The 20,220-nt window shown below is 50.2% G+C and overlaps 1 protein-coding gene across 6 annotated transcripts in view; it reads right to left on the bottom strand.

Annotated features, from left to right (window-relative positions):
• The window catches only part of SPEN (spen family transcriptional repressor), a 77,805-nt gene that overhangs the window by 54,798 nt on the left and 2,787 nt on the right, over positions 1–20,220 (bottom strand). For 5 of the 6 annotated variants that reach the window (XM_051771516.1, XM_051771518.1, XM_051771517.1 and 2 more), the window contains exon 1: positions 12,162–12,305. The exons of the other annotated variant lie outside the window; for it this stretch is intronic. In XM_051771516.1, coding sequence (XP_051627476.1) covers positions 12,162–12,244 — 83 coding nt within the window. In that variant the 5' untranslated portion in view covers positions 12,245–12,305. Of the gene's footprint in view, positions 1–12,161; positions 12,306–20,220 lie in introns of those variants that run through there. 6 annotated transcript variants of the gene reach the window in all.

Here is a 20,220-nt window from a genome sequence, read left to right on the forward strand (position 1 = left end):
GCGTTATTTTATAAATACAGTAGCTGACCTGTAGAGAGTAAAACCAGAGACAGACTATCAAGAATAGTGTGCACAGGGCTGGGATGAAAATCATTCCAGTTCATCGAGATGGATCTCGATAGAAACAACAAGCCAAATTCCACAGTTCTGGAAAACTACACTTAAAATTAACTCAGACAAATGTGGGGAACTGTCACCTGTTGAGCCACGATCGCTTCACTCTGTGGGACTGTCGCTGAGCCCTGGTGAATTTGTCACACGATATCTCAAATGCTTCCAGACAAACACGGCCACGTCCCCGCGGCCGCCAGCCCTGGCAGCAGCTGCGCCCAGGGCACACCAGGAGCAGTGTTTACTACTGACAACTGGACACAGAGTCCACCAGAGCACCGGCCCCGCTCGGCTCCCTCACAGTGTGTCTTCCACACACTCCACGAGTCTCAAAGATGCCTCCTCTCCACTGGGTTGGTATTTCCAGCAGATGTGGGGTAGGTTGAAGTCCCCCATGAGAACAAGGGCCAGCAGTTATGAGACTTCTCCCACCTGCTTAGAGAATATTTCATCTGCCTCTTCAGGACAAACTAGATCTCCTGGTTGGGGCATCCTGGTTGGGTAGTCTAGGAGAGACCCTCACCAAGATATCTGCCTTGCTGGCCTTCCCACCATTCTTCCCCATAAACACTGAACCCTGTCACCACCACCATGAAGCTCTAGATAATCCAAGCACTCTGTACTCCTACCACCTCTCCTTCCTTGCCAATTCCTTGTCAAGAGGTTACAGCACTCCAGTTGTGCCAGTCATCCCACCACGTTTCCATGATGGCAACTATATCATCATCTGCTGTGCAATGGTTTCCAGCTCGTCCTGCTTGTCACCCATGCTGGGGGCACTATTGTAGATAAATTGCTGTGTCTGTAAAGGTAACCCCTGGTGAGCAGCTGGGACAGAGCTCTGGGCGACCATAGGTAGGAAAGCTCACCAGCAAATGATAAATCCACATGATGTGCAGCTTTGAAATCCTTCACCTTCCCCAGTCAGGCAGAATAAAAGCTCCTCATATCACAAGGAGCGCTGGTTTTCCAGCCGCCGCACCGAGAGCAGACCTTGTGACAACAATGATTCAGAAACATGCCCTAATTACCAAGCTCCCATCATTTTCTAGATTGCAATCTGAGATGCTTTAAAACCTGTTTAGAGTGATCTTTATTGGCTCTGCGACCTTTGGGGGGAGAAAAACGATGTTCTTCAGGGCATTCTCTGCAGTTCTTCTCCAAGTAATAAAGATCTTCAGGGAAACGTCAAAATTCAGGAGCAGAAACAACCAACCAGGTTACAGAGCTCAGCCAGACAATCCTGGGGTGAATCCTGAGCACAATGCTCATATTTCTACCCTCCTGCCCCAGCACCCAAACCACTCAACCCCAGATCCCTCTGGACTTTGCAGCTCCCTTTACCCCCAGCAGCACTGAACGGGAAATCTCCCAACTCCCGACTACAAACGGGGGTTTTGTTAATGAGATACAGCACGTGTTCCTGCCACGCACGGAAAACAGCCAGGGCTTTGTCTGCACTCGTAATCCCTCCCCGAGAGATGACAAAGTAGGAAATTAAAAAGCGAGCAGAGGCACATTCACCGATACTCCTGATCCCTCTGGTATTCAGGAGCAGATAGTCCGGAGATAACTCCATGTGGAACGAGCCCTCGCCTCTTGCTTTACAGCTCAGCTCCATTTTAAGACCCCAAGTAAGACTGATTCCTAATTAAGACATTTTGTTTATGTCTCTGTTGCAAAGTGACCTTTTGGATGCTGCTGAGGTATTAATATACAAATGGAATTATTATGTGCCACCAGAGAGGGAAGAAACAGAGTGTTTAGAACTGTTTACTCATAGTTCCCACTATCAGTAGCAACAATTTCATCCAACAGTCAACACACTGGGAAATTTTTCTGCAGCCCCCAGGACAAGCAGTTCTGCCACAGATCAGCTGTTCCAGCACACACACACCAGGTGATATGTGAATATAGGTGCATCCGTTCCTGAAATATCAGTTCCACCGGGACACCCCCACAACATGGAACAGCACTCAGGAGGAGTCCTAGTTCAAACCAGGATGAAGATGAGGGAGGGGGAGCTGAATCCATGCTTTGGACATGGGGATTACATGAAGCTGGATGAATAAGAAACCCTCTTGGCACTCCATGCAATATCTCGCTGGGCTACGTTTAATATCATCCTCACCCAAGTCAGCAGTTCCGCTGCCGGCAGCGTCAGGAGAAGCCAGCATTGCATCATCCCAGCCACAGCCAGACCTCGACCTGGAACGAAGGGCTCAGCCCAGCATTACCCACTGACAGCTGCCAGTGTCGCTGCACGAGGCATGGCCACCTCAGCCACCCAGAAAAGAGGCGGTTCTGTTACTGAGGAACTTTTCCTAGTTGTCTCTTCGGAACAGTGAAGGAGAAGCATCCACAGCTCATTGGTATATATATTATTTTGAGGGGGGGGAAAGAATCAAAGTGGCTTTGTGAGCAGAACTAATGAAGACTCATTTCTTACGGATGCGTGTCTTGAGGTCGAATTCTCCGGTGTCCAATAACTGCCAGTTCCCACTGCAGCTTTTCCCACGGTCAGGAACACCTCTCTCCCATGTGGATTCTTTAATGTCTAATAAGAGCTGCACTCTCGCTGCAGCTTTTCTCTCCATGGGGCCACTAATCAGGTCTCTCTCCTCTATTAAAACCGCTTGTTTTCACAAAACTCAAAGGAACGTCGTGTCTCTGAGACTGAAGATCCCATTCGCCCTCAGGTTTAGCTGGAACTGGCAAACGGATTCAAAATTGATCAGGGAAGAAATGTATCCATGGCAGGAACACCTCAATCTTGCTCTCCAAGCACATCAGAATAACTATCACTATTAGCAGAAGCATGAAAAGGTTACAGAAACATGTAGGAACTCTGCATGTTCAGCTGTGTTGTATCAAGCACGACGAGCTGTGATTCTTTATCCCCAACCCACACAGATGCGCTGTCACGTTCCTACACGCCAGACACGGAGCTGCCAAATTCCATCTCCAGGGCATTTTTTTTTTTCCTTCCAGCTTAAAGCATAATCTGCAGATTTGCTTCAGAAGCACCGGTGGTGATAGGCTGCGTTCAACGCTTTCTGCAGGGGAATTGCTCGAGCCTGTTCTTTTGCGTGACTGATTTCAGGATTTGGTTGGATTTGATGTTATGAACACGCTGCATCGCAACCGTGTAGGGGAATCTCTTGATTAATCGAGTTTTTTCATTCCTACATGAAAGGGTAATTCCCCATCTCGATTTTGCTTCTCCAAGCTCTGCTCTGCATGTATTCAGCAGCAGATGGAGGAAAATGCAGAGTCACAACATTATGGTGTCCCTGCCATGTTGCAGAGCACTTGGAATGTGGATCATCTTAAAGCTTCCCAAATCTTGGTGCTCGCTGGTTCAGACTCCTCCAGTAAAGGACAAATGTTACAATCTCTTCACCAAGGTTTTGTGCATTTTACAGAAAATGGTATTTCAGAAGAAAATAAAATTTATCTTGTCCGCAGTCTCTGAGACCACCCCAAGTGATGGAATTACTCTTCCCCTTGAACCACAACTTGGTCTGAACAAGCAACCAGCTTCAGTAAGTTTGACAATCTGAAATTAACTTCAGACAGAAATCAGCCATTGCTCCAAGGAATCACAGCCCCAAGCCCCAAAGTTCACCTACTGCAAAGAGGTGAAACTGGGGAGGACAAACAGCCAGTTCCCAGCCGCTCCCGCTCTGCTGCACCAGCCAGTCACCAAACACAGACGTGTAAATGTTATTTCGTTGCTCTGTGACTCACTGTCACCATCGCCCTGGAGAAAGTGCTTGTCCCTGTGACTAAACCAGCTCCCACAGTCCTCTGCAGAAGCCAGGTGTCAGCCCGTGGAAACTAATATTCCCCACTGATGGTCAGAGCCCGGCACACACTCGGGTGTGTTCTGTCTGCAGTGACTACCTGCGCTCCAGGCGCTTTCTCCACAGGCAAGAGCTTGGGACTTTCCACAGCTGAGCTCCTGAACCAGCCAGACTTTAGTGGCTTTTCATTTGCTGCAACTCAAAGTCAAGGTTTTGCAAAGCCGAGCTGGAAATCTGAGTTTCATCGCAACAATGGGCAAGGTTTCACACCTCAGCTTTATGAGCCAGCCTAAAGGAGGCCTCACCACACCAAAGCCTTGAGCAGAACCGTATCTGGAGGTGTGCAGGGAGTACCACACTGAGAGGGCTCTTCCTGTGGTTCAGGGATACATCCAGGTACACCAAACCACCTACCACACAACCGGGTACACCAACACAACCACGGGGAAAGCTGCTCCCTTGTTTCATGCCAGTTCAGGGATCAACTTCACCTTCAAGTGCTCATTTTGAAAGATCAGCCTGACACGAGCTAGGCAAGAGCATGAACTGCAGCACAACCCGGGGGCTGTAACCTCAGAAAGGATGTAGAGGAAGAGATGCTTCCTGAGCTCAACTGCTGCCAAAAAACGGTGAATCTCGCTGTGCCCACAAGCAGATTATCATCTACAACATCGGTACTGAAGCCACTTTTATTTTTTAAACGTGGCAAAGCTTCTCTGCAACTAATTCTCCCAATGAGTTGTTTCAGAGTTAAGAAAAACACCAAAGGTTTATTGAGACTATTACAAGGCGGTGACTGTGCAGACCGTTGGCTGTCTGGGTGCGTATCCAGCTGCCTTCCCAAGAGCAGCATCTCACAGACCCCCTGAAATTAAATCAGATGTTGATTATGTATACAAGGGAGATACTCATCCACCCTGAGCTTTTATTCCCCTCACACTCAGGATGCTAATGAGGCCGGAAGACTTTTTTTCCCTCCAAAGACGACTTCTTTAAATGTACAACTTGGCAATTTATTTTTCTTATTTTGCCCTATTAACTATTACAGGTGCCCCATAGCTGCCACAAAGAGCCTAAAGAGGGAACTTTGAAACAAGCCTCTGTGTCCTTTGGCAGCCATCACTGTCAGTGAGGATGGGAGGTATTCACCCGGCTCTGACAGGGACACCAAGTTACTCTCAATGAACCCCACGGACAACAAACACAACCAGCTCAGCTTTGTACTTGGAGGAAAACTGGAAGTGATTCACCATTGCTAAAATAAAGTCATTTACAGTCTGGCAGTTTTTACTGAGCTAAAACATCATTTCAAACACAGCTTTGAGTGGGTACCTGACCACCTTTGTGACAGGAACTTGGTTTGAGCCCAGCTCTCATTTCCTACTGCACCTGGGGATAACAAAACACACGGAAGCTCTTCTGTTTGGATAAAGGGACATCCAGGAGGAACCCACACGCAGGTCAGCACTGTCTCCATGCACAGAGAGAGCGGGTGGTATCCAACAGCCAGCCCTGCAAATCATCCATTCACACTCCCAGAGATGCTGGACTTCCCTGGCTCTTCAGTGGAGAGGTGAGAGCACGTTCAGGGCGCTCTGGTCAGATGAGGAAGCTCACACTTCAGATCTAAGTGTGCTTAAACCAAAAAACTGCTTTCGGTTTTACGTTTCTGAGCCTAATTAAAAAGGGGAAGAGAAAGAAAGCAAAAAAAGCTTCCTTTTATTCTTAAAAATACCCGAGCCTTTAAGCAGGACATTGTGACAGTGCTGCTCTCCTCCCACGATCAGTTTGTCTGAGTGGAAAATTGGTGTTCCTTTCACATCCAAATTCTGCTGCCTTCTCACCCAAGTCACCACGAATGTCTGGACCTCGACGAGGCACAGACATCCCAACTCTAATCCAGAGCCAAACACATGCAACAGGACACGCTTCTGAAAAATCCATCCCATGAAGGATGTTGCTTCAACCAAATTCAGTTCAATCCATCCTGCTGCCAGACCAGACTGCAGCAGGCCCTGGAATATGGCCTGGTGTATTTATGGAAAGCCTGGAACCATGTTTATTCTTTTACTGAAGGTTGTTATCTTCACACTGCAGGATTTCCAGATTGCAGGGGACGATTACAGAGCGTCAGCAGGTTAAACAATAACTATGGAAATGCACGAAACCAAAGTAGTTGCCGTGTTTTATTCCTCATGCAGGAGTCTTCATCACATTGGAATGCACTGCTGCAGAGCAGCTGTGGGGATGGGTTTCAGGAGATCTGAGCTGCCATCACTCCCCAGGCAGGAAGGTGAAACCTCCAAACGAGTGTGTGTAGAAACACCAGGTGGGAAACACTGACTTGTATCCTGGGCAACGACAGAAACAGCTTTTGTCTGATTTTCATTAACTGTCCAAGCAGTCTGCAGAACACCACAAAGACTCCAGCAAAGGTAAGCAGCAGGGCTGGTTGTACACTGTGAAATTCCATCTTCAGGGTCCTAACTCCTCCCACGAGATTCCTCGCAATGCCGAAGATGCAGCAACTCAGGATCTTATTAAGGAGAGTCATCAATTCTTCTAGTTTATTCCTCAGTTCATTGTTTAGCAGTGTTTGTCTGTGCAGTCTTCAGTTTCAGGGTGTTCTCAGACCTCAGCAAGTTCACTGAACTTAACGAAAAACACAAGTGAAATATCTCACTGGTGCTTATTTTTGGTATCTACCAAACCCAGAACAGATCCACCCCACTGGCAGCTCCACGACTCACACCCAGCAACTCTCCCGAAACCTTCGGCAGCCTAAAAGCAGCCAGGAGCAGAGACCCTCAGTTCCACCCCTTCCCAAACATCCTCAGCAGACTGTGTTGAGGTTTATTTCTCATGTGCAGAAGGCATCTCCTCCTCTTCCTCACAAGACGACAACAGTGTGAAACCACCACGACACTAAGAAGACCAAGGCTGTAGTTGTGACACAGCAGCTTACGAAAACAAAACTCCTGAGGAGCCCCAGGTCCATCCTGACTCACCTCCCCATCCAAGATCTGCAACCTGCACTCTACTCATCTGGATATTTACTTCCTTTTTTATGGAAAGCCAGCGAGTGCCTCTTTGCCCTCAGCGAAGACAAGGACCTAATTGTGGACACACCTTAAGATGGCAACAAGGTCACTTGCTCAAAGAACTTGGTGTGACTTTCTGGCCTATAAAAAGCAAGAAGGAATAAAAAAACCAATCAATGAGGCTTTTCTCATCCCCTGTTCTGACTTCCTGAACGGACTCAGTACCTCCGTACGTCTCACAAGCACTGGTAGGTGATAGGAATCAAGACAGGAATATGTTCTGTTGTGCTCTGCAAGGATTATTTTATCCCTGTACCAAAGGAATTTACAGTAAGGGCAAGAAATACCAAAAGCCAACATCGTTCCAGAGGGGTTCAGTGACAACAGAGGCTGTTACATCAAATCACAAATAATCACAACTAAACACAGCCCAGACCTTTGAAGAAACTTCAGAGGAGAAACAATGCCAGCCAGGCTCAGCAGTGACAGAATTTTGTGACCAAGTGACATCAACTTATCTTTCTACCACAGCTCAGCATGTAAAACCACTTAATAGAAGCTTAGTCCAAATCTACTCTCTTGGCAGCTTTTCATTAAGTTTCTTTGAAATAATTACCCAGGCATTTCCTCGGCCAGTGTGGCGTCAACCTGCACCTCAAGTGCAGGCAAAGAGCAGCATCCAGAGCAGCCAGAGGATTCCTGAATCTCCTGCTGTTGAGGAGCCATCCTTGGTGTGACTTGGCCTCGGGGGAAGGAGGAGGCGGCTGCAGACAAACAGTGCCGGGTGACACCCTGGGTACACCAGGAGGTGATGCCTGGGCTGCTCTGAGGCGTTTGTGGATTGATATTAGGAATAGAATTATTAAAGATCTAATGGAAAACCACCACTGGAACCAGCAGCACCATCACCTCAATCACCTGCCCGACTGACGACCCTACACTCAGAGCAAGGCTGCCTTCCCGAAGGAGCCGAGCAAGGCTCACGGGGGCAAAACTCACCTCTGCCTTCCACACCCTCCCTCCCCTTCTCATTCTGGGCAATTAATTTAATCCCCCTGCCCCAGTCTCCCAACCAAACATCCTCCCATGGTGTCTGTATTCCACAAACCTTACGGGAGGTGTTTGTAAAACCAGCACAGACAAGTCCTGATGCTGCCCAATATTCCAGCAAAGCACACTGTACCCTCTCCCTCCTCCAAAGCTCTGAGCTGGAAAGGGCAGTACCTCATCTGTGAAAATACTGTCACCTAAAGTGACACAAGACAAGAGACAACACAGGAACAGTTCCTTCTGCAGCCTTACTTCTGTATTTTCCTACAGTAAAATCACACCTGGGCAGGGATCTCTACAGGCAGAGCTGAGTTCGGATAACCATCCCTGTGTTTGCATCCCAGGATTATTGTTAGTGATCAACAATAAAAACCTGGGAACCAATTTAAGAGTTTTACTGGAAAACCAAGAGCGCTGTTCCTTCTGCCTCCAGCCTGTTCCCATGGAAAGCCACTGCCAGACCTCCCGGTGTCAGATGTGGGAATTAGGTTTTTCCTGAGTGCTCTACACTAGCAGTGACCAATGTTCTCCCCTCCCACAGAGCTACCAAAATCCCTCTGCGCCCCCTCAGCCCACTGCATTTACACCCCCAGAACAGGACATGTTGTCTCAAACTGACCAAATATTCTCTAGAAATCACCGAAATCAAACAGGCACTTGCTGTCAGGGCAGCTTTTTTGCAGTTGTGTTTCATATGCCGACCACTTCTCCAGGAGGTATCCAAAGCATCTCCTCAGAAACAGACACCGGCAAAACCAGACAAAGTCCATTTCCCCCCCCCAAAAACCCCTTAAAAGTTATTTGTCTTCTCCAAGATTGCTCCAATCCACAATTTATTTCTGTCAATTTTAAAGCAGAAACTTGTTTCCTGAAATCCAAGGTTTCTCCTGGGCTTGGTTACCACTGTGAATGTCCTAATTCTTCCCCCAGAAGAGGAGACAGCCCAGCACAATCACATGGTCCATACTTAAGAGGCTTTTACTCCTCTTTGCCCTCTAAAACACTGATAAAAGGGACAAAGTCACATTCTTTTGGATAACTGGAAGAAAACACAGGGAGGAAAAAAAATATGGAAGGGCAGCACTTGTGCTGGGGACAACTGTTACTATATTTAGTTGCCTTGTTCTCCAAGCTGCCGAGCATCTGTTTCAGTTATGGTGAACGACGGGTTTTTTTCCAGCATTAATTAGGAGAACCCAAACCATGGCTCCCACTGCTTCCCTGAGCTCACATATCCCAGATCCCAACTCGGATTCACTGCTTATTCCACCTTAACAGTGGATCTCCAATCCTGGCACTGCCTGCTTTTCTATTGCAGGGTGCCTTAATAGCTCAGTTGAAAGAAAATATAGAGCATTAGTTTTTAAAAAGGGAGTATTTAGGTAAGAAACTGAAAAGCCAAAACAACTTCAACTCTTTAAAATGCAGAGAAAAATCTCTCCTTTGCAATCCCCTTTAATATCAAGGAAATAGATTTAAAAAAGGATGATTAAGGAAAAAAATAACACTGCTTTTAAGGAAAAAATAACACTGCTCACATAAGCCAGAGCTTCTTGAGACCAGCTTCAATATTCTCTAATTTGAGAAGAGGATTCATAAGCACAGTGTTATTTCCATTTGCACTAAACTAAACCAATCAGGGGTATTTGGGGGGAAAAAAACCACATATAATTTCTTCAAAATGCCTCTTTTATCTTAATTCATCCCTTAAAAGAATTCCTTGTGAGGCTGCAAAGTCAATCAAGGTTCCCACAGCCAGTGATTTAGTGAAGGGGGAAGGAGAAGCAACAGACTCCCCACACTGAACACTCCTGCTGGGTTTGAAGTTTCAGGAGTTTTCCCTGAATTTTACTTCTTCAGAAACAAGATGGTTGTTTCTCCAACTTGCCCCTGGCAGGGACTGAGCAACAGCCAGGGCTCCCATCCGGGCAGGGCAGTATTTCCCAAGCTCAGTGGAAAAACAAGCACTCTGGGGGGTTGCACAGAGGCTCCGGGGTAACGCCGGGCCCGGCCCAGCGCACATTTCAGGCGGTATTTCCCCAAAATCTTCCCCGCACCGCTCCCATGGCTCAGCCTCTCCGCCCTATTCCCAGGCTGGGGGATGGGTGGGAACTGGGCTCTGCCAAGCCCCGCTCCATCCCAAAAGGCTTTCTCTCCGAACGAAAGGAGAGGGAAGCCTTCCCCATCCCACCTCCACGGCCTTCCTCCCCTGTGGATGAACCCACGAGCCGTGCAGTCCCCGAGCAGCGCGTGTCCCTTCCCCCAGGCGAGCACGGGCATACAAAGGAAGCCTCGCTCCATTGTCCACCTCCAGCACCTACACAGCGAGAGCATCGAACCCGGCCCCGCGCTCACCCCCTCACCCCTTTGCCAGCCGCAAATACTCCCGTGGTTACACCCCAAAAAGGTCTGGAGGCAGCGTGTCATCCCCCTCCCCCCTTCAGTACCCGCAGCCAAAGGGCCGAAGTGTGTTTTAACTGTGTTTACTGGCCTGAGATCAGCCTCACCCAAACACACAAATCCCGGGTAAAAATCAGTTTGGAAAACCAGGGAGAAACTGGGAGAAATGCCTGGCTGCAAATCTCCTTCCCAAACCTCGGATCGCAACTCAACGAGGTAAAAACAACCAAAAAAAGGTAATTAATTCGGCGCCTGCCATTTTTCCCATCCATCTCCAAGCAACAGTACCATAGCAACTTTTTTCCTGCCTTAATACATCTTACAAAAGGAGGACTGGACAAAATAAAACCCAGGACTGTCAGATTTCCACTGTGGAGCGCCTACTCCCTCCGCTAGTTACGGCTGGAATTAACCGAACAACCCCGGAGCAGGGGTTTTTCCCCAAAAAAACCCTGCCTTTGTACAGCACTTGGTCACGTAACCCGGAATGAGGGACACGACAAACCACCTTGGATACAGATCCACCATCCGGCACGGACCGAGCGGGCAATCTGGGCTCGGGGGGGGGAGGATAATAAAGGTGGAAAAGGTGAAGCTCTATTAAAACAGGGCAATCTCGGAGCGATGAGGGTGTGCAGATGGGGTTTGGCTGCTGCAGCAGCTCAGGCCAGGAGGATGGAGGGGGATGTGAGACCCTCGGTCCCTTCACAGCACAGTCGATCGGGAGCCAGGCAAGAGGCGCTGGGACCTTCCTTTTCGCCCCTCGGTGTCACCGCATCTATTTTTCCCATGGTGACTCATTATTAAGGACGCTCCGTCATTTTTCCAGCGCAGGAAGATTAAAGGAAGCTTCAAAATCCATTTTTTTTCCTGACGGTGGTTAAACCAACCCGTCTGGAGGGGCCGTGAGCTGAGCAGGGCTTCTTATTTCCTTTTTCCCCCAAAATAAAACCAGCTTCCAGCGGGGGGGGTGCATCAACTTGAGAGCATTTCCCGAGGAAAAAGGTGTTGCTGAGGCGGCGGGGGAGAAGCCTCTTCCTCCTCCTTCTCCTCGCAGGGAAAGACGGAGGGAGGAGGAAAAAAAAAACACAACCATGCAAACAGCTACTACTTCCTTATGAGCGGGATTAACCTATGCAACAACAACAACAAAAAAAAAAACCAACAAGGAAAAAAACAACCCAGCACGATATGAGTCCAAGGCGCTTCCCGCGTGGAGGATCCCGTGTTTTCTCCGTGGGTTTGTGTGATTTATTTATTTTAATTATTTTTGAGAGTCACATTCTCGCAGCTGCAGGCGCTTTGGTTCCCACCGCCCGCTGCACCTCGGGGGGAAACGCAGCATCATCCAGGGGCTCCAGACGGGAGGCAAACGCAGTGAAATGAGCGAAAATAAACAGAGAAAACTCCAAGCGTTGAAGAATAAAAAATAAAAAAAAAAAAAAAAGGACTGGCGAACAAGCTGGCTCGGCGCTGCCTCCGGGCACTGGGATCCTCTCCGAGCCGGCGGCCGAGCTCCCCTCGCTGCCGCTCCGCCGTTTCGGGTCCATTTTTGGCCGTTTTTGTATTTCCCCGCTGCGGCCGCGCCGCCGGTCCCGCCATGGCGCGGGTTATTTACAGCGCTGTTTTCCTCCTCCTCTCCACGGGAACCGCCGGCCCCGCGCACTCCTCCCCCCCTTTCCCACGTTCTTCCCCCCTCGTTCTCCCCACACCCCGCGGGCCGGCCGGACCCCCCGTCCCGGTGCCCACTCACCGCTTGAAGTGCTCGATGATCTTCTCCTCGCGCACGTTCTCCGGCAGGTTGCCCACCCAGAGGTGCCTGGTTTCCCGAACCATGCTGCGCGGCGCGGGCCGAGCCCTCCGCCCGTGCCCCGGCTCCCGGCCGCCGCTCGCCGCCCGCCGCCGCCTCCGCCGCGCCCTCCGCCCCTTCCGCCGCGGGGCCCGGCCGCCCTCAGCGCCGCCGGCCGCCGGACCGCACCATCCCCGCCGGGGGGGCCCCCTGCCCGCCGGGCCGGCTGCCGGGCGCCGGGCTCGCTCTCCGCCGCGGCCGCGCTCCCTCGCCGGCTCCCCCCGCCGCGCCGCCCGCCCGCTCGCTCCCGCTGCCTCCTCCTGCTCCTCCTCCGGCAGCGGCAGCGCGGCGCCCCCGCCGCCTCCTCCTCCTGCTGCTGCCCGCGCCCCCCCGCGCTCCCGCTGCTCCGCCGGCCCGGCCGCGCTCGCTCTCCCTCCCTCTCTCTCTCGCTCGCTCGCTCGCGCTCCCCCCCCGCTCCTTCCCTTTTCCCTTCCCTTGCCCGCGCCTCGCGCAGCGCCACACGGGGGCCCCCGCGCAGGCGCACTGCGCCCCGGGGCGCGCGCCGCGGGGCCGCCGGAGGGGGCGGGGCGAGGGCGCGCGACGCCCCACGCGGGGGGGCGGGGACGGGAGTGCGCGTGCGCGGGGGGAGCGGGGGGGTGAGAATTGTAATGGGGAGAAATGTGAGAAATAAATACAAGGGGGGATATAATGGGGGAACGTGAGAAACATAATGGGGGAGAAATAAATATAATGGAATGTGAGAAATAAATATAAAGGGGGAAAGGTAATGGAGGGATGTGATAAATATAATGGGAGAGAAATATATAATGGGGACACGAAATAAAATGGGAGACTGTAGGAAATATGATGGGGGAATGTGAAAAATAAATATAATGGGGGAATGTGGGAAATATAATGATGGGTGAGCCACAAGGGGGGATATCAGAGTTGGGGGGCTGTGAGAAGCATAACGGGGCCTGCAAGAATTATGAAGAGGGGCTCTGAGAACTGGGATGGGGGCTCTGAGAAGCATAACTGGGGCCTTTGAGACATGTAATGGGGGACTCGGAAATGTCACGAGGGGCTGTGAGATACAGAATGTGGGGCTGTGGTAGCTGGGGGTGTGAGAGTCATAATGGGGACTCTCATAAATGAAACTGGGGGCTGTGAGACTCTTAATGAGGGGCTGTGAGGAACATAATGGGGCTGCCCTGCCAGCACCATCTGCAGCCTCAGGGCACAGTCTGAGGAGCTGCACCCAGCCACGGGGCCCTGCTGACCCCACACTGACAGCCCCCACCCTAAATCCCATCAGGATCCCCAGATCTTGAGGCACAAACACCTTCACCCACAGGTGAGCACACAGCCAGCTCGTGGCCACTGGGAGAGCAAGTAAGGAATTAATTGAGGTGAGGGCCGTGAGGGCCCCCTGTGGCTCTGGGATCTGTGATGGCTCCAAAGGCCACAGCAACAGGAACCCCGAGTGGGGCTGGAGGGGGCTCACTGAGCCCCCCACGGCTGCCCCAAACACTCTCCTCCACCAAACTGGGGCAACCGTGTCACCTCGAGACACTTCCCACGGCCAAATTCCAGCTCAGAACATTGGTACTCTGTCAGTGCCCCTTATTAAATGAGGGAGACCACATTGCCCTGAGAACTGCACGGAAGAAACTCCCACCGTGGGGAGGATTCACCCCCTGCTCTCCCACAGGGGTTTGCAGAGCTCGTTAATTAAGATGGGGTGAAGAAATCACCCGCTGCCAGTATCACCCTGCCTGGTGTCACACCATCCCTGCTCAAAAGGCAGCTCTGCAACATAGAACTAGATGGTTTTTAACCCACAGGGCCCTGTTTTCCACCAAAACGTGCCTCCACAGGGATAAAAACACCTATTTCTAGCCCCAGAAGGAAAATGCCCAACAGATTCTCACTGTGAGATCCGAGCAGTTTGAGGTAGGATAAAACACGCACCCACAAGTTTTTCAAGCCAGTTCACTGCTTTCACCACAGAGCAGACCCTACTTCAGTGTTTTCCATGGCCAAAGTCTCCTGACTGAGTTTTAATATTGATCAAACCCACATTTTATTTGTCAGAGCTGCCTTTTGCCACCTTGGACACTGCAACTTCCCAGCAACAAGTCCACCTCGCCAAGTGGTCAAAGTCACCGGGCTGCAGTGGCTTAACAAACATGCAAATCTCTTGATTTAATCACATCTCTGACGCAGGGCCACTCCAGCCCAGCAGCCCCGAGCCTTATCCCGGCTCCGAGCCCACCCCTGGCTGGCCCCATGCCTCAGTTTCCCCAGCGATGACAGGCTCTGCCCAACTGGAATCTACTGATTAAGTAAAAACCCCAACAACTCCTTACACCCAAACCATCTATTATTTAAACATGTGATGGAGCCAACGTGCTCCACCGGTGCTTCCAGTGTGGGATTGGGCTCAGCTTTCCATTTTAACTGGTGGAAGCACGAGGAACAGTCCCTAGGTGTCTCTGCCTTTAACAGGCTACCCGTTCAAGAGAGGAAAAACCCAAACCATGCACCGAACAGCTTTTCCATGAGGAATTCTCCCTCTCCAATGGAGGGTTCTTGCTGCGACACTATTTCCAGCTGTTCCCCCTCCCTGCTGGGGCAGCATTTCCTACGGACATGAGGAAACCACACCGGCTCCCAGGTCCTTCCAGGGAAGCTCCAGCAGGGTCACTGCTGTCACCCAGTGATCTCACAGGACATCGGGGCTGGAAGTTGTCACAAAGCCATTGACTCTGTTAACAGAAGAGAGGGTTGAGAGGAGCGCCAGGAGGGCTCCGTTTACACGACAACCAGCTGGAAGAGGAGCACAAACCCCGGCTGGTGACGCAAAACAAAGCGCTGGACCATCCCAGTGCTTTTCAAACGCTTTGTGGGGAAACTGTTCCCTGTTGCAACACACGAGCGATGCCGCTGTAACCAGATCCCTCCAGCTCGCTCGAAGATTTCAAAGAACACAGACCCAGGCTGGAGACCAGAGTGAGCAAAACCTCTCTCTCAGCAAAGGGGCCGTGATGAAGGGCTGGTCTCCTGCAGTAGCAACCAACACCACCCTTGTGACACACATTTGTGCCACCGTCCTGCCACGAGGGACAGCATGATGAGCATCCAGGGGGAGACGTGGATGCACATCCCGGTGCACTGCCCTTCCCAGGGGCCAAACAGCCAAGGACAAGGGGACTTGAGCTGCTCTGCATCACCTGATGACCTTCAGCCTTTGGGACAATTTAAATGACTCCTGGCTGGGTGTAGCCAGGAGATCGCCCTCAGGCGATCTCGCAGTCGATCTCGGGCCATCTCGGCCCAACCCCGTAGTTAACACATTTGGATGTTTCTTATCAGCACTTGCAAAGGATTAAAGTTCCAGGCCATATATTAGTTAGGGAGCAGGTTATAAACCCCTCTCAGCTTGAACACGTGTTCACATGAGGAAAAGCAAAGCAAGAACAGAACAGATCAAAAGAGAGCCATTAAAGGCGTGAGAAAATGGGGCTGCCATATAAGGAGCTAATAAAGTTAGCAGTTCTCCAGTTTGGAGGAAAAAAAAAGGGGCAGGAGAAACAGAAAGCATCCTTGGGGTGTACACAGCAGCCTCACTTTGAGGAGAAAACACTAATAAACAGGAGTGAGCAGGAAAAACCCTTGAAAAGGCGAGTTTGCCCGTTTTTAACATGGTGTCTTCCCTGGGTGGCGGAGCTGCCACGTGTCGCCGGCACCGCTCGCCAAACACTTCCAAAAGCAAAGATTAGATACTGAGCAAGGACAGCAACCAGGGCTCTGTTTGCTCAGGCTTCCTCCCCTCGGGTCTGGCTCAGCAATAGCTCTGTGTGTTGTGCTCCCAGCGGACGTGAGGAAGGGATACCAGGGATACCACGGCACCCCAGCGGGCACACGATGATCGTCCCCACCAGGGTCCAGGGCACAGCCAGTATCTCTGCTTTTTATAGGAAAACAGTAGGTTTCCCAGCCAAGAGCCCCCAGAAACACTCGGAATGTTTCTTTGTTGGAGCCAGCCAGCTCCAGCCACCCTCTTGTCAGGATAAAATGTATTTACGTGCCTTCCCTGCTCATTGACTGTATTTATTAAAAGAACACTATGGCAGCTGAATATCAAATTCCCGGCTAGGCTTTTATCTCCTTTTTAAGCCAGCCTGAATTATTGGCCTAATTTTATTGCTTACCCATTCTGTTCTATGCTCATTTTCTCCAAGAAGGCACTGGTGTGTTTGATATTTGGGCTCATTTGTTGCCAAGACAGAGGCTCTCGCTTGGAACACAGATCTGGGTTCTGGAGACTTAAGCAACACAAAGCACAGGATTTAGATTAATAAAGCTCTTGATTTCAGTTCTTTTTAGGGTCAGTGATCCAAATCTTCACGACGAGATGACTTTGTGCAGAAAACTCCGTCCCTTTTTGAAACCTAGCATTTAGTAATTTATTTTCTTAAATAAATTCTTCCCCGTGGTGTTCTTATCCACACAGTGCTAGGGATGGAAAATGCCACAAAATGCCACCAGTCACCTTCTGCAGCCTAGTAAACACAGCTCAGGAGCCCCTGGAATTCTGTTGACACTGAACCCATTTGGATCTCTGTATAAAAGCACATTTCTGTTTTCAAAATCTTTGCTACAGAAAACCAGAGGTTTCTTCAGCAACAGAGCACAGTGAGCTGAGCCATGCAACCAAACCCCAAGTGCCATCGCAGGACTGCAAAAAAGCTTCCTCTCACTTTCAGTACAGCAAATATATGGAATAAATACCTTTTTTCTTGCCTGTTGTTGGGAAAAATTAGAGATATCCCCGTGCCAGCTTCTGCTCTGCTTCCCCTTGCCCCCAACTTCTGTACAACCATGTGCCAGAGAGCAATGTCCTCTCATCTGACAAGGATTCTTCCCAAACCCAGGGCTTTCATCAGCTAGACAGGACTATGGTCTTCCAGGCAGCAAAATATTACACTTCAGGGGAAAAACAAAGAAAACAAATGTAAAAAACAAGCCATGTGATTTGATACCCAAACAGGAAAACTGCAAAGGATATAATCCGGTTAGATCACTGAATCCTGTACTTTCCCATTTATAACACCTAATTGTTGTATTAATTCACATCAAAATGTAATTTTTTCCTGTGTGCAACGCCCGGGGGGGGGGGGGCGGGGGGGAATCACAGAAATTAGGCTGGAAATGTTGCAGGACAAGGCTTTAACACAACCCCCCAGTCCAAACCTGTGAGCCTTAGGCTGCTCTTCCCACATTCCCCATTGGACTGATCAGCACACCCAGCACAAAATAAACACTGAGCCACCACCATCAGAGCTTTTGTTTCATCAAACACCATCTTGATACCACAGCAACACGAGGGTGTTTAAAGGAAGCAGAGTGAACCCGTGTCCTTGCAGTTATCGCTCCTTCACTCCAGAGAAAGCACAAAGGGAAATATTTGTGCATCAAGACCTCTCAGAAGCCTCTCCAGCAACACAGCACAGGAGAAGTTTCTCATCTGCCTTTGGAGTTCATTTCACCTCTGCAGATCTCACAGTGCAGCATTTTAACTCTCTGGGATAACAGGAAAGCTTGCAAGACCATGGTTCCCCCCAGTACAGAGGAGGAGAGGAGGTTTGTATCACTTTTTGGCACCAGAAATCCAGGATTTGTTTAGCTTGGACGTGCCATGGATGTAGCTCAGGTAAGTCTTCAGGGTGGTAAAAGTTCAGTACTCATAAGGTAATTCTCACTCGTTTATCCTTAACTGCCAAAGGAAAGTAATTCCAAGTCCCACAGGGTGTGCCAGGCTGAAAAATGTGGAATCATCCCAACAGCCAACTTCTTGCTTCTCTGAACCTCCCTGTGATGAGCACAAGGCGTATTTCCAAACCAACACAGCCCTAAATGAGGGAATAACAATAATATCCTTGTCCATGCTGACTTATTCCAAGTACAAATGAGTCTTTAGGCACAGGAGCTACTGATGGTGTTCACACACCAGCTCCACCACAGGGAGCAGGGGATGAAATCTGGCCTGGCCACCTCATCCTCCCCCTCTGCTTAATTTTGGCCAAAAAAGCATAAAGCCATGGCTGTGCTACAAAACACTACAGCAACCAGGCAGTGAAATAATTTCTCATAAGGGGCTGCTCCAGCATGGCAGGGCCTGGTCTGCCAGAGGCATCCATGCAATCCCGATGCCGATATCCTCATTAAGGGCTAACGACCCCCAGAACTCCCTGTGCACTAATGACCACGGGAGCTGCGCCTTGAAGTCATGTGTGACCCGGGAGAGACCAGCACCAGGTGCCTTTTATTACCTTTGCAACACAACAAAAGGAATTACACCCAGTAAGGAAGCGTTTTCCTTCTTCCCAGGGAGCGAGGAATGGAGTAATAAACCAGCAGCACATTGTGGGAGCGAGTTCACAGAGAAAAAAAAATACAGTTCAAGGGGACCCTGATCTTCACCAACACAATTTAGGACATTCGACACTCCCTCCGACCTCCACTGCCTTCGCTTGAGCAAAATTAGGAGGAATAGACCATGGCACGTAGGTCTGTTGGCTTGGAGGGAAAGGGGCCCCACAGTTTTGCTCCCTGGAGGCACCCGCTCTCCCCACCCCTTTTGTGTGTATTTTTTTTAATGTGCCACACATCAGCACAATGCTGACAAGGGCTTTGTATGTTTTCTGCCTATGCAGCAGTTCAAGACACACAACTCTGGATTTTTTGAAAGGGGAAAGGGGGAGGGAGCTGCCCTTTGCTGTGCTGGTTAATTGCGCGGTTCGCTCTTCTACGTGACCACAGGGAAGGGAAAAAGCACCGACGTTTAAACACAGAACCATTTTTAGCAGCCAAAAGGGTCAAACTCAGTCTTCTCACAAGATGCAGCGGAGCTCAGAGTAAAATCTACCACAGGCAAGAAAAGAATTATAAATCACCAGAGTTTCTTCTCTGGAGTTGGATGGGACCCCAGAAAACAGCTCATGCATCCTCGCTCACTGCAGTTACAGCCTTCACGTTTCCACACCTGCCAACGCAGGGATTCCAGCCCTCAAAAAATGGAGGGAAAGGGTCTGGAAAGCTGGACTGTCGGTTTTTCCACCTGCCAGGAGCAGCTCAGTGGAGCCTGGGTGGCTCAGCTCCAAGGAGCAGCGAGCAGAGCACGTTACCAGCCTTCTGGAGTTCCCATCTCACACGGACATGCGTGATATGGACAGCGCTGGCAAACAGCTTCCTTCAAAAATAAGGATGACTAATCCCCAGCAGTGCCACTTCATTTATTTATTTTTTTTAAAAGGCCACAAGGCAGAGCTTTTTCCAGAAGCATCAGCCTTTGTGAACCAGCAAGTGGTGGGAAGGGGAAGCCCTGGGACCCGCTCATGGTCTCCAGACAGAACTAACCACAGGAATACTGTGGGGTTTTGTGGCCTGTGTACAACACACACAGACACGGATGGAGCCCCACACTCATGGAAAGGCTGGATCCCACTGCCCAGGAGACTTGCAGATCCCTGCATGGTTAGTAGGGATCTGATGGGGAGAGGGGTTACACAAACAACCCACTATTTCCCTAGAAAATAAAAAAAAAAAAAAAAAAAAAGAGAGAAAAAATAGGGCATGAAACAGCTTTACCCACTGTAACACTGTAACATCCCCCGGTGAGGGAAGGGATGCATGGAGAAAAAGGGGTGAGGGATCTGGGATGAAGAGGAGCATCTGCATTGCCTGGTGGGCCCAGTCCCCCCAGCAAGGTCACTCTGGCTCCCAGGGAGACACATCAGTGCTTCAATGCAAAGCTGTGGTCGAACTGCAGCGGAGGCAGCGCTGCAGGAGGTCACTCGGGGACTGCAAAGAGGGAATGGATTAAAAAAAGGGAATAAAAAAAAAAATCCATAAGCAGATGTTTACTGACGTGCAGCAAATCCACAGCTTGGCTCTGGAGAGCTGCGTGGTGGGAGGGAGAACTGCCCAGTTCCCAGGACGCAGCAAACAATCTGCATCT

This window comes from Manacus candei, unplaced genomic scaffold, assembly GCF_025592945.1.
Source record: "Manacus candei isolate 608988 ecotype Guabito, Panama unplaced genomic scaffold, ASM2559294v1 h1tg000136l, whole genome shotgun sequence".
In the NCBI taxonomy this organism is placed as follows: domain Eukaryota; kingdom Metazoa; phylum Chordata; class Aves; order Passeriformes; family Pipridae; genus Manacus; species Manacus candei.